Source organism: Megachile rotundata, chromosome 13 (assembly GCF_050947335.1).
Source record: "Megachile rotundata isolate GNS110a chromosome 13, iyMegRotu1, whole genome shotgun sequence".
In the NCBI taxonomy this organism is placed as follows: Eukaryota; Metazoa; Arthropoda; class Insecta; order Hymenoptera; family Megachilidae; genus Megachile; species Megachile rotundata.
Window position 1 is genome coordinate 7,912,352 of NC_134995.1, and position 13,158 is coordinate 7,925,509.

The 13,158-nt window shown below is 32.0% G+C and overlaps 3 protein-coding genes across 3 annotated transcripts; 1 reads left to right on the plus strand and 2 right to left on the minus strand.

The window, feature by feature from the left end:
- Window positions 1-118: 118 nt before the first annotated feature.
- On the minus strand, window positions 119-4,509 carry LOC100881104 (carbonic anhydrase 2). Its single transcript, XM_003706667.3, has 7 exons — window positions 4,343-4,509; window positions 4,098-4,232; window positions 2,872-3,016; window positions 2,662-2,767; window positions 2,469-2,571; window positions 548-684; window positions 119-360 (listed from the first exon to the last, which is right to left on the minus strand). Exons 1-7 carry the CDS (start codon window positions 4,365-4,367, stop codon window positions 247-249), a joined length of 765 nt encoding a protein of 254 aa, XP_003706715.2. The 5' UTR covers window positions 4,368-4,509; the 3' UTR covers window positions 119-246.
- Window positions 4,510-4,982: 473 nt separating this feature from the next.
- Window positions 4,983-7,934, minus strand: LOC100881217 (carbonic anhydrase 2-like). The gene is made up of 7 exons (XM_003706668.2): window positions 7,691-7,934; window positions 7,440-7,613; window positions 6,532-6,676; window positions 6,122-6,227; window positions 5,961-6,063; window positions 5,300-5,436; window positions 4,983-5,169 (listed from the first exon to the last, which is right to left on the minus strand). Exons 1-7 carry the CDS (start codon window positions 7,713-7,715, stop codon window positions 5,050-5,052), a joined length of 810 nt encoding a protein of 269 aa, XP_003706716.2. The 5' UTR covers window positions 7,716-7,934; the 3' UTR covers window positions 4,983-5,049.
- An 840-nt stretch (window positions 7,935-8,774) lies between these two features.
- LOC100882932 (carbonic anhydrase 1) lies at window positions 8,775-12,785 on the plus strand. Its single transcript, XM_076539212.1, has 5 exons — window positions 8,775-8,989; window positions 10,538-10,804; window positions 11,627-11,883; window positions 12,269-12,493; window positions 12,590-12,785. The coding sequence occupies exons 1-5, from the start codon at window positions 8,932-8,934 to the stop codon at window positions 12,689-12,691; spliced, it is 909 nt and encodes a 302-aa protein (XP_076395327.1). The 5' UTR covers window positions 8,775-8,931; the 3' UTR covers window positions 12,692-12,785.
- Window positions 12,786-13,158: the final 373 nt, after the last annotated feature.

A 13,158-nucleotide genomic window follows, 5' to 3' on the forward strand; every position in this document is an offset into this window, starting at 1 on the left:
AGTTTAATTCGTATGGTAAGATTTTGGTTATTTTAGTCTGGGTAAATGGATTTATTTTAGTTTGGGTAAATGAACAGATTGAGGGTATGTTTGAGAGTTTTTGTAAATATCAGTAGAATGTAATTATAATACTGCACTAAACCAACATGTTCACTAATTAATAAAAACTCTTTGAATTACAATTTTTTATATAAATATTTTCTTGTACTTGTTACAAGACATTGACAGTAACGTAACTTGAAAATTTCACCGGTTGGGCACTGCTAAGTATATTTGTCTACATTTTAACTGTTGCGTTTCTCGCCAATTTTGTGTTATACACTTTCCATCCTTGTCTCTTAGTTTTCGAAACTCGTTGATCTGAAAAATTCCATTAATTTGTGTAAAATACTAGTTGTGACACCCTGTATATTTATTATACATAAATCTTGAAACTAACAATGTAATATATTTTATGAAATTTGGACGTCATGTCAAATCCATTATTTTCTACATATATGATAAGCTAGTAATATAATAGTGTCTTATAAATACTGTTATTACTTACATCACTGGGTCGAATGGGTATAACAACAGGAAACACTATCCACGTGGCACATTCCGGATGGTCACCGACATTATATGATCCTGCGTACGTGTAGTACCTGGTACAATATGTCGCCCAACGCATCCAGCACAAACTATCTAAAACAAAAATATTTTTCACTCTTACACCTGTTATCAAAGAGTGCAAACATAATTATTCACAATCCTTAACCATTTCAACAATTATTTATTCTTGGAAAAAATCATGACTTTGCTAACCAACTATTTAAATTAGATTATGACTTGTAAATCTCTAAATTTCCAAATCCCTAAACTTTGAAACCTAATAGTTTCCTAACCCTAAATTGTCAGATCTTCAATGTTCCAAATCCTTAAACGTCCAAATTTCTAAATTTCCAAATTCCCAAATCTCTAATTTTCCAAATCCCTAAATTGCCAAATCTCCAAACGTCCAAATTTCTAAATTTCCAAACCTTACAACTTCCAAATCTCTAAATTTCCAAATCCCTAAATTTCCAAATCCCTAAACTGCCAAATCCCCAATCGTTCAAGTCTCTAAATTTCCAAATTCCCAAATTCCCAAATCTCTAATTTTCCAAATACCTAAATTGCCAAATCTCCAAATGTCCAAATTTCTAAATTTCCAAACCTTACAACTTCCAAATCTCTAAATTTCCAAATCCCTAAATTTCCAAATCCCTAAACTGCCAAATCCCCAATCGTTCAAGTCTCTAAATTTCCAAATTCCCAAATTCCCAAATCTCTAATTTTCCAAATCCCTAAATTGCCAAATCTCTAAACGTCCAAATTTCTAAATTTCCAAACCTTACAACTTCCAAATCTCTAAATTTCCAAATCCCTAAATTTCCAAATCCCTAAACTGCCAAATCCCCAATCGTTCAAGTCTCTAAATTTCCAAATTCCCAAATTCCCAAATCTCTAATTTTCCAAATCCCTAAATTGCCAAATCTCTAAACGTCCAAATTTCTAAATTTCCAAACCTTACAACTTCCAAATCTCTAAATTTCCAAATCCCTAAATTTCCAAATCCCTAAACTGCCAAATCCCCAATCGTTCAAGTCTCTAAATTTCCAAATTCCCAAATTCCCAAATCTCTAATTTTCCAAATCTCTAAATTGCCAAATCTCTAAACGTCCAAATTTCTAAATTTCCAAACCTTACAACTTCCAAATCTTTAAATTTCCAAATCCCTAAATTGCCAAATCTCCAAACATCAAAATTTCTAAATTTCCAAATCTTACAACTTCCAAATCTCTTAATTTCCAAATCCCTAAGTTGCCAAATCCCAAGCTTTCTAAATCTCAAAATTTTCCAAATCCCAAAACTTCCAAATCTCTAAATATCCAAATCCCTAAATTTTCAGTTGTGTTAAATATATCCGAGGTACTGAACAAAAATTAGAAATATTAAACAAAATTCGTTAGATTTAACAAACTGGTTCTGACAATATGAGGACATTTACAAATATTTACAAACATTGAACAAGCAATAAAAACCGAATGTACGTATACCAGGAATTTATTTAGCATGTCCTCATATGAGGACATCATGAAAGCTCTAAATAAACTTCATCCCCCAATAAAAAAATAGCTGCATAAAATTAAAAAAAAAAGGAAATAGAATAAGAAATCTGCAATTATTATTATTATTAAAATTACAATTGAAATTATAAACTTCACCCCCCAATAAAAAAATAGCTACATAAATTTAAAAAAAAAGGAAATAGAATAAGAAATCTGCAATTATTATTATTATTAAAATTACAATTGAAATTATAAACTTCACACCCCAATAAAAAAATAGCTACATAAAGTTTAAAAAAAGAAAATAGAATAAGAAATCTTCAATTATGACTATTGTTATTAAAATTGACATTATTGTTCAAGGGTCGTTGCACTCACTAGCAGGTATTTTCGCTTCCATATCCGGATCGGCCACATATTTCAAGTTTTCGGTTATCCTCTCCAATTGCGGATTAATACAATCACAGCAACCTGGTTGTACCTTCCGTGAAACGAAGCAAAATTTCAACTCTCAGTCAAAGATACACGAGCGAGAATTACCCGCAAGAACAAACACAATGTTCAAGCATACTAAGAATAAATATGCCAGGATACATAGGCCGTCCTTGTGCCTCTGGCATTCCTCGAAGCTGAAATATTTCTTGTTCCAGTGAAGCACGTGTCCTTCCATGGAGTACCTTACGGATATTTAAGAAATTTTAATAAATATTTAAGAAATGTTTTGATATTTTTGATATTTTGGTGTTGATGTTTGGCGTTGATATTGTGGGGAAGTTTTTACCAGGTGCCGTTTATGGTGTGTTCAGCGCCCCTGCAGTTGTCCTCGCCCCAGTGGAAATGAGCCTCGACGAGCTCGTAAACGTCGCCTGCTAGAGGACCGCCGGAAATGGTGGATGGAATTCGGTCGCCAGTTAGGATTATCTTTGCTGCGGGTTTAAGTATGTGTAAATATGGTGATTGGTGAAGAAGAGAGATTTTTAATATGTGGGGGATTTATTTAGGGATGTGGAGATTTGGAAATTTAAGGATTTGGAAAATTTAGAGATTTGGAAATTGGAGATTTGGCAATTTAAGGATTTAGATATTTAGAGGTTTGGGAGTTTGTGCTTTGGAAAATTAGAGATTTGACAATTTAGGAATTTGGATATTTAGTGGTTTGGAAGTTTTGGGATTTGGAAAATTTTGAAATTTGAAAGTTTAGAGATTTGGAAGTTTTGGGATTTGGAAAATTTTGAGATTTGGAAAACTAGAGATTTGGCAATTTAGGGATATGGATATTTAGAGGTTTGGAAGTTTTGGGATTTGGAAAATTTTGAAATTTTGAAATTGGAGATTTGGCAATTTAGGAATTTGGATATTTAGAGGTTTGGAAGTTTTGGGATTTGGAAAATTTTGAAATTTGAAAGTTTAGAGATTTGGAAGTTTTGGGATTTGGAAAATTTTGAGATTTGGAAAACTAGAGATTTGGCAATCTAGGGACTTGGAAATTTAGAAATTTGGAAGATTTAAGATTTGGAAAATTCTGAGATTTGGAAATTGGAGATTTGGCAATTTACGGATTTAGATATTTAGAGGTTTGGAAGTTTTGTGCTTTGGAAAATTAGAGATTTGACAATTTAGGAATTTGGATATTTAGAGGTTTGGAAGTTTTGGGATTTGGAAAATTTTGAAATTTGAAAGTTTAGAGATTTGGAAGTTTTGGGATTTGGAAAATTTTGAGATTTGGAAAACTAGAGATTTGGCAATCTAGGGACTTGGAAATTTAGAAATTTGGAAGTTTTAAGATTTGGAAAATTAGGGATTTGAAAATCCAATAATTTGGAAGTCTGGTTATTTGGAAAGTTGGAGATCTGACAATTTAGGGATTTGGAAACTATTAGAGTTGAAAGTTTAGAGATTTGAAGAATTAGAGATTTGGCAATTTAGGGATTTGGAAAATTTTGACATTTGAACGTTTAGGGATTTGGACATTTACAAAACTTAAAAATATGAAAATTGCAAATTTACCTGTGCTACCAGTATTGTATAAACGTGCTTCTCCATCGTTCAACCAATGACCATTCATAACAAGGGGTGGATATTGGCGTTCTCGTACAAATTCATCGTCCAAATTGATTGGTGATTGTCCAGTTGTTGGTAATCCTTTATAAAGTACAGATACATTGTCTATCTATTGTCTATACATTATCTATCTTTTTTAATATTGTATATAACCTAAAAATAAACGCTAACAAATCATTTTATTTAGTTACCTATTAGTCCTGTGTATTCTGACATTGTTATGGTATTTGCTGAAATTTTATCTGATTTTAATCTTCATAGTTCAATGCATGTTTAAAAGTTTATTTTTTGCTATTAGATTTCATGGTAAAAAAGTACTTATTGAGTTACTGTATTCATTAGCGAAATAGAGGTTATTGTGTAGAGTGACAACTGATAAACAAACATTAGAAAAATATCTAGATCTTTTAACACTAGTAACTTTTGATATTAATATACTGTTATTTATTATAATATTATTTATTAAATTAATGTATTAAATATTATTTATATGTTATAATAATAATATACATTTGCTTTTAGTATTACATATATTGTAATTCACATTTTAAAATTGAAAGCTTTTGGAGTATTTTACTGAAGAAAAACAGCTATGTAATGTTACTTTTATTTTTCGTTTTTATACAAGCCTATAAGCTGAAAATTATTTTTATAAATTGTAAACTAAATTATTTTTAAAGTACGTAGCTCCTATAAATTCTAAACTAAATTATTTTCATAGCTCATAGTTTTTTTTAACTTAAATGGTTTGCAGTTTGAACTCATTTCAATGTCTTAAAAAAAAAAGGGACGTGATTAATTTTAATACTAGTTCTGTCGACAAATAGCAAGTATTACGCGAATTGCTACGAAATTTTATTATTAGTTACACAGTCTATAAGAGTAGCCATATTGTTCTTTACGCTACAGCTTCGTCGGTAGCGTAGTAAACTATTCTTCTCTGAAGACGTTGCTGTTCCCTGCAATTGTTCAATATATTTTGTAATTTTCCGTTATAGAGACCTCTGAATGCATCGATCTGTGATAAAAGTGAAGAAAAATATATTAAAATTAGATTGCAACTAATTCAAACTCAGTTTATATTATATTAGTCCTTTTGTGGTCATTGCTATGATTATTGGCTCAACATAGTAATTGTTTGGTGTCACCTGTCGAGTTGATATTTTCGTTGCAGTCGATGAAACGATCCAAAGAGCGCATTCGTTGTATGGATAAGTTGTGAGCGATCCTGGATAAGTATAGTAACCGCGTCCCATACATGCGTCCATCATCCACAGTAAACAACCTGGCAAGAGAACATTTTATGAACCATTAATTATATCGGAGTACAATGTTTGTTACAAATATTATTTATACGTTTATACATTCAGATATTTATGAGATTACAGAAATATAGATTTTGGTATTTATAAAAATATAAGTTCACTTAGAAATTTGGAAATTTGGAAATTTAGGAATTTACCAATTTACCAATTTACCAATTTACCAATTTACCAATTTACCAATTTACCAATTTACCAATTTATCAATTTACCAATTTGTCAATTTACCAATTTGTCAATCTACCAATTCACAAATTTAAAAATTTACAAATTTGGTAAATTAGGAATTTAGTAACTCAACAATTTAGAAATTTACAAATTTAGTAAATTAAAAATGTGTTAACATAAATACTTAGCAATTAAAAAATGTACAAGTTTAAAAGTTTACAAGTTTACAAGTTTACAAGTTTACAAGTTTACAAGTTTGCATGTTTACATGTTGACAAATATCCAAATTTATAAATTGCACAAGATATGATGTACGTACTGGGTGAAATTTCAGTGTTGGTTCCTGCTCTCTTGATTTTCCGCAAGTTATCCGTAATTGGTGCTAGAGAAGGATTATCCGGGATTCCGGGGCAACCGACGACCTATTGAAATGCATATTACAGATCAATCGATTGGATTAATTGTTACGCATACTCGTACTTGCATAAGGCACGACAATATCGCGATCCCATTGAATTTGTCTATGCACTTATCTATAGAACCGTAACGAGTGTTCCAATGCATTACTTGAGCCTCCATGGAATACCTACATCAAAATTATTTAAATCGCTCGTAGTCAATATTCAAAAATTATAATTAATAACGGTATGAGAGAGATTATAGAAAAATCAGAATAATATACAATAATATAAAATACTATAAAATAGTATGAAATACTAAAGTTACTATCATTTAAACTCGTCAATTTAACCTTTCTTCAAATAGCTACTTCTTAATTATTAAATTAATAATTAATTGCAAAAATGATCTGTACATTGAACAATCTGAGATATGTTATTGTCAAAATCGATTGGACGTGTTTCCATAATTTCTAACCCATATTTCCTAACCAAATGCCGTCTATGGTGTGCTCGCAGCCATTGGAATTCTCAGGACCCCAACGGAATTGCGCGTTCATAAACTGAAACTCGTCGCCGCCCAAAGGACCACCTCGCATGTATGGCATTTGAGTTCTATTTGGAAATTCGATGGTCACTAAAAATCATGAAATAAGTCACTTTTAATAAATGTAAAACAAATTAAAGTTTCAATGTAAAACAGGAATTTCAATATCAAAGTAAAATGTAGAAAATATATGTTTGAATTTAAGAAAACGTAGACCTGGGGAGGAACTTAGATCTTGCATGAATCAAATCTATCTATGTGAATTAAGGGACAAACTGAAGTAAAACTAAATTTAGAATAAACTTACAAGATTTGCAAGAATTATAAACCTTGAGAAATTGAATCCTAGGGAAATTCGAATTTATGAATAATATAAATCTGGACCTTGCATGAATTATGTATAATAATGTGTATTAGAAGAAATAATGCAAATATTATTCCTAAAATTGAAAGCAATCTTGAAGAACCTTAAATTGTCTAATAACCCTAAGTCCAAATGTATCTTTCATCTAACCATGTGTATCACAAGAAATAATACAAATATTATTTCTAAAATTGAAAGCAATCTTGAAGAACTTTAAATTGCCTAATAACCCTAAGTCTAAATGTATCTTTCATCTAACCATGTATCAGAAGAAATAATATAAATATTATTTCCAAAATTGAAAGCAATCTTGAGGAACTTTAAATTGCCTAATAACCCTAAGTCCAAATGTATCTTTCATCTAACCATGTATCACAAGAAATAATACAAATATTATTTCTAAAATTGAAAGCAATCTTGAAGAACCTTAAATTGCCTAACAACCCTAAGTCCAAATGTGTCTTTTATAATACAATTTTTGACAATTACCTGTTCTTCCCGTATTAGTCATCGTGGCAGAGCCTTCATGCGACCAATAGTTGGTTAATAATAGGGGTGGAAATTTTTTGGTCCATGTGGATACCTTGTTTAGGTCAATCGGTGACTGTCGCCATTTAGGTAACCCCGTGGATGATGTCGACACGATTGCAACAGTCTTCGACTCTTATGATATTAATTCAATTATTGTTAAAGTACGCAAGTTTAAGAGAATATAATTAATTCAATTCTATTTTGCTTACGTTGTTTTCTTCCCTTGATTAACATCTTTGGTATCAGATAAATTTTGTTAGATTGAAATTTGATGTCAGATGTTGTACAGTATTTTAGTTATATAGTCGGAAATAAGCTTGAAGAAATGTTATGTTATTAGCTCCATGTTTTGACGTTTACTGTGAAGATTGTTACACATTGCGTAGTTTTTAATGAAATAGTACTCTAGCTAATCAATGTTCAAATATGACTTCATTGAGAAAAATGATGGTCAATTGAAATAGCAATAATATTCGTAGATTGAGCAGGTGTTAAGTTTAATTTACAAAAGGCATTTTCGAAACTGATGAGCCATACAATTTTCCAAAACGTGTATGACACCTTTAAAGGCGAGTTGCTTTACTATGCATTTTATATTACAGAAGGATGATTGTAGGGAAATATATGAAAAGATAAGTTCCAAAATGAATTAACATTGCCTTTTTGAAGTCTTTCCATGCATATAATTGTTTATTTAGCCGTAAAAATCAATATTAATTGAATTCGATTTAAAATCGTACAAGTGGCGCCATCTCTCCGGCGAACAGGGTGAACTACACACTTTTGGAACAGCACTTTAATTAGTTCCATTTTCTGCCGCTAGACGGCGCCACAAGCGCAAGTAGCGCCACCTGGTGGCAAAAAATTGAACTAATTACAGAGCTGTTCCAAAAGTGTGTAGTTCAACCCGTTCGCCGGAGAGATGGCGCCACCAGTAAAATTTTAAATCAATTTCAATTAATTTTGATTTTTTTCTGTTAAATACGCAAAAATATGCGTTAAATTGCTTTAGAAAAGCAACATAATTATCTTCAGAACATTTCACAAGTTATATTAACGAAATACAATAGCTTGAAATCACAAAATTCTCTAATCAAAGTCGCGTTATAAATCTGTATCTATTTATTATTATTACAAAGTCACTAATACAAAAATAATAAAAATACATTTCTGTTTTCACAATTTACCCCTAAAATTTGAACATCCTCTGTCACTATAATTTTTTTTAATTCATAGACCATATGTATATTAAAATCAATTCGTACCAAGTTCAAACAATCTATAACTAAAGTCTCTACCCTGAAGTCAGACAGAAACGTTTCCTGTTACTTAAACTGAACAGAAGGTTATTTTCTAACACTTCTAAAATTTACAAGTACAATCTTGTATTCGTGTGTAATTATATCAAAACACGTACGATAGCAAGATAATCGTTTCGAAGAAAATAAAAATGATTAACATTTCAGTGTCAGAGTTCATGATTTTATGCAGCACTATTCTTCTGATCTGTAAGTCATACAACTAGAGCAATCATTTAAATACATTGCAAAATATATAATATATTATATTTAATTTTATCCAGTCAATATAAATACAAATCATATAAATTATAATTTATAAACATTATTTAAGAATCAATATGCCTGGCAATTATGTGAAGTAATGTATATTTTGTTAAAAAATGTATGACTACATTTTATTTTAATTTATTAAAATTTTTTATAATAATGCAAGATATGAACCGTTTATATTGTGGTGTAAGTTCAGTTGCATGAATATACAGTATTTTACAATATTTAACTTGTATAGTATTTATAACAAATTACACATCGATCAATCAAAAAAATTGCTGAATAACCAGTTTTGATAATGACCTATATTTTTACATTGACAATTCTCATTTTCTTAAAATAAATGAAAATGCTTTTACACCACTTCCAAAATAAACGAGCCATACAGGGTATGTCACAACTACTGTAAAACTCTGAAATGGGAGGTAGCTGACGTTATTCTGAATAAGATTCCCCTTTGTAAAAATGGGGTTGGAAGCTTTGTTTTTGAATTATTAAGGAAAAACACTGACGCGTAGAAATGAGGGGAGTAGAGAATATAACGCGTGGAATTACAACGCGTGGAAATAGGGGGCATAGGGAACATAACGCGTGGAATTACGCCGCGTGGAGATTCAACGCGTGGAAATACGGGACGTAGGGGATATGATGCGTGGAAATAGGGGCGTAGGGAATATAACGCGTGGAATTACGCCGCGTGGAGATCCAACGCGTGGAAATACGGGACGTAGGGGATATGATGCGTGGAAATAGGGGCGTAAGGAATATAGCGCGTGCAATTACGCTGCGTGGAGATTCAACGCGTGTAAATACGGGGCGTAGGGGATATGATGCGTGGAAATAGGGGCGTAAGGAATATAGCGCGTGGAATTACGCCGCGTGGAAATACGGTGCGTAGGGGATATGACGCGTGTAAATACGGGGCGTAGGGGATATGACGCGTGGAAATAGAGGCGTAGGGAATATAACGCGTGGAATTACGCCGCGTGGAGATTCAACGCGTGGAAATACGGGACGTAGGGGATATGACGCGTGGAAATAGGGGCGTAGGGAATATAACGCGTGGAAATAGAGGCGTAGGGAATATAACGCGTGGAATTACGCCGCGTAGAGATTTAACGCGTGGAATTACGCCGCATGGAGATTTAACGCGTGGAAATACGGGACGTAGGGGATATGACGCGTGGAAATAGAGGCGTAGGGAATATAACGCGTGGAATTACGCCGCGTGGAGATTCAACGCGTGGAAATACGGTTCGTAGGGGATATGATGCGTGGAAATAGGGGCGTAGGGAATATAACGCGTGCAATTACGCCGCGTGGAGATTTAACACGCGGAAATACGGGGCGTCGAATCACGTCAGCTACCTCCCATTTCAAGGACCTACATCAATTATGAGACACCCTGTATGTTGTGAAACTATCAATATGCCTGATAATTGTGTTTTATCGCATTATTATGTTCCCTGAACTGCGTCGTTCAAGTTCTGCTGCTGACCGAAGTTCTTGATTGGACGCAACTGGTCCCGTGGGTGGAAAGCGAGTGCTTTCCTTCGTTCACATTTGATTACACAGATCGAAATGGACCACACACGTGGAAAGTGTTATACCCTGATAGTAGCGGCAATAATCAATCGCCAATAAACATTACAACACGATCGGCTGTCGTGGTGCAACCGTCAGAACCTCTTCATTGGGTTGGATACGATAAGGGACCGTTATCCATGGTTATATTGAACAATGGAAATAATGGTGATATTTCATCGAATGAAAATTTATTACCGTAGTGTTTATAAGTAATATTATTTATTTATAATCATTTACAATCGACGTTAAACACTTATGAAGAAGAAGAAGAAGAATGTTTAATTAAGGATAATTCGTTTAATAGTAAAGTATGCTCATAGGTTTTTTATTATTGGGGTGAGGAGAGAGATTGGCGGGATAATTTGAAATTTATGTAATTTTAATATTTCAAATTTGGGAAATTAGAGGATTGGGAAATTAGGGAATTGAGAAATTAGGGAATTGAGAAATTAGAGAATTGGGAAATTGAGGAATTACGAAATTGGGAAATTAGGGATTCGGGGAATTAGGGATTCGGGGAATTAGAGATTCGGGGAATTAGGGAGTCGGGGAATTAGGGAGTCGGGGAATTAAGGAATTGGGAAATTAGGGAATTCGGAAATTAGAGAATTGGGGAATTAGGGAATCGGGGAATTAGAGAGTCGGGGAGTTAGTGAGTCGAGGAACTAGCGAATTGGGAAATTAGATAATTTGGAATTAGGGAATTTGAAAATTGGGAAATTGGGAAATTGGAAAATTGGAAAATTGGAAAAATTGGGAAATTGGGAAATTGGAAAATTGGAAAATTGATAAATTGGAAAATTGGAAAATTGAGAAATTGAGAAATTGAGAAAACTGAGAAAACTGAGAAATTGAGAAATTGAGAAAACTGAGAAATTGAGCAATTGAGAAATTGAGAAAACTGAGAAATTGAGAAATTGGGAAATATATAAAATCAAGCATCGATATTTCTATAATTTCTTCATTACATAATTATTTAACTTGCAGTCATAGTAAACACCTCATGGGGAAGGTTTAGTCGTCCCTACGTTGAAGGTGGATCATTGACTGATAGCTATGACCTCTGCTCACTGGTGTTTCATTGGGGTCAATCAAACGATGAAGGCAGTGAACACACTATAGATTATGTTCGCTACCCCATGGAACTGCAAGTGTGGCACATAAAACGAGAATTCAATTCATTGATGGATGCTATTACTTCTAAAACTAGCGATGCTTTACTCATCGTATCATTCTTCTTCCAGGTGAAATTTCTAAAAATAAAAAAACCAAGTTAAACATTTTTATTGTAATAATTTCATTAATTTCATTACATAAAATTATTTTTTAATTTTGTTTAATTAGTATAAATATTAAAAAAAATTGCTAGTTTAAGGAATTTAGGGAAAATTTTGCAAATTTAAAAAATGTTTAGTTTAGTAAAATTTGTATAAATTCAAAGATTAGAAATTTAGGGAGAATTTTGCAAATTTAAACAATTTTACGCTCAGCAAAATTTATAGGAATTTAGCGAAAATTTTGCAAATTTAACAAATTTAAACTTTATTGAAAATTTTGCCAAATTTTTATAGGGATTAAACTAGTATTTTATTACAATTGTTATAATTTTACTTGACATCTAATTTACAGATCACAAATGCAGATAATCCATACTTGGATCACATCGTAACAAACTTATGGCAAATCGTAGAACCAGGATCGAAACTACACATACCACCATTCCCCCTAACATGGATTTCTTCCTTACCAGAAAATAATTACTATACTTACAATGGTTCCTTGACTCAGCCACCCTGTAGCGAAATCGTCACGTGGATCGTCCAACCTGAACCAATTGCCATATCTTCCTCTCAAGTATTAATTAAAAACAACTATCTATCCAAAATCCTCATCTAAACTTTTGTAAAATTCAATGTTGAAATTAATTTTAATTGCACATTTAATTAACAGGTTGCACAATTCAGGAAAGTTTGTTCAGCGAATGGACCCATTTTGTTAAATTGCAGACCCGTTCAATTAATTAACGAACGTAATGTTTATTTCTATTCATAATTATAGATCTTTTGTATATTATTTTATAGACTGCTTGCGAGTCTTTTTATGTTACATTTTTGTGGCATTTTTGTTGATATTTATGTATTAAATAATTTTTTAGTAAAAAGGATTTCAAAATTTGTTTTTGTCTGTTTCTCTATTATTCTTTTGTCTGTTTTTATCTATTTCTTTAGTTCACTATGCTAATTAAAATTCGTAATGTAACGAGATATGTAAATGTAAAGAGATTGATAGTGATTATTGATTATTAATTTATTTTTCATGTTGATTGATTTCTAAATATATGTATGTAGCTTGATAGACATCACTTTATTAGAAAAATTGCAAAATTAGGAAAAGTTAGAAAACTAGGAAAAATGGGGAAAATTGGGAAAATTGATAAAATTGATAAAATTGAGAAAATTGAGAAAATTGAGAAAATTGAGAAAATTGAGAAAATTGAGAAAATTGAGAAAATTAATAAA

What these genes read in the sequence shown, in the direction of transcription:
- LOC100881104 (XM_003706667.3), bottom strand. Translation starts at nt 4,367, where the DNA reads ATGTCAGAATACACAGGACTAATAG. An exon ending in AGAATACACAGGACTAATAG is followed by an intron (nt 4,233 to 4,342) that starts GTAACTAAATAA and finishes TACTTTATAAAG; the next exon opens with GATTACCAACAACTGGACAA. An exon ending in TACCCATTCGACCCAGTGAT is followed by an intron (nt 361 to 547) that starts GTAAGTAATAAC and finishes GGAATTTTTCAG; the next exon opens with ATCAACGAGTTTCGAAAACT.
- LOC100882932 (XM_076539212.1), top strand. Translation starts at nt 8,932, where the DNA reads ATGATTAACATTTCAGTGTCAGAGTTCATGATTTTATGCAGCACTATT. An exon ending in CAGCACTATTCTTCTGATCT is followed by an intron (nt 8,990 to 10,537) that starts GTAAGTCATACA and finishes GCGTCGTTCAAG; the next exon opens with TTCTGCTGCTGACCGAAGTT. An exon ending in ATTGAACAATGGAAATAATG is followed by an intron (nt 10,805 to 11,626) that starts GTGATATTTCAT and finishes TTTAACTTGCAG; the next exon opens with TCATAGTAAACACCTCATGG.
- LOC100881217 (XM_003706668.2), bottom strand. Translation starts at nt 7,715, where the DNA reads ATGTTAATCAAGGGAAGAAAACAAC. An exon ending in CACACCATAGACGGCATTTG is followed by an intron (nt 6,228 to 6,531) that starts GTTAGGAAATAT and finishes ATTTTGATGTAG; the next exon opens with GTATTCCATGGAGGCTCAAG. An exon ending in TATTGTCGTGCCTTATGCAA is followed by an intron (nt 6,064 to 6,121) that starts GTACGAGTATGC and finishes GCATTTCAATAG; the next exon opens with GTCGTCGGTTGCCCCGGAAT.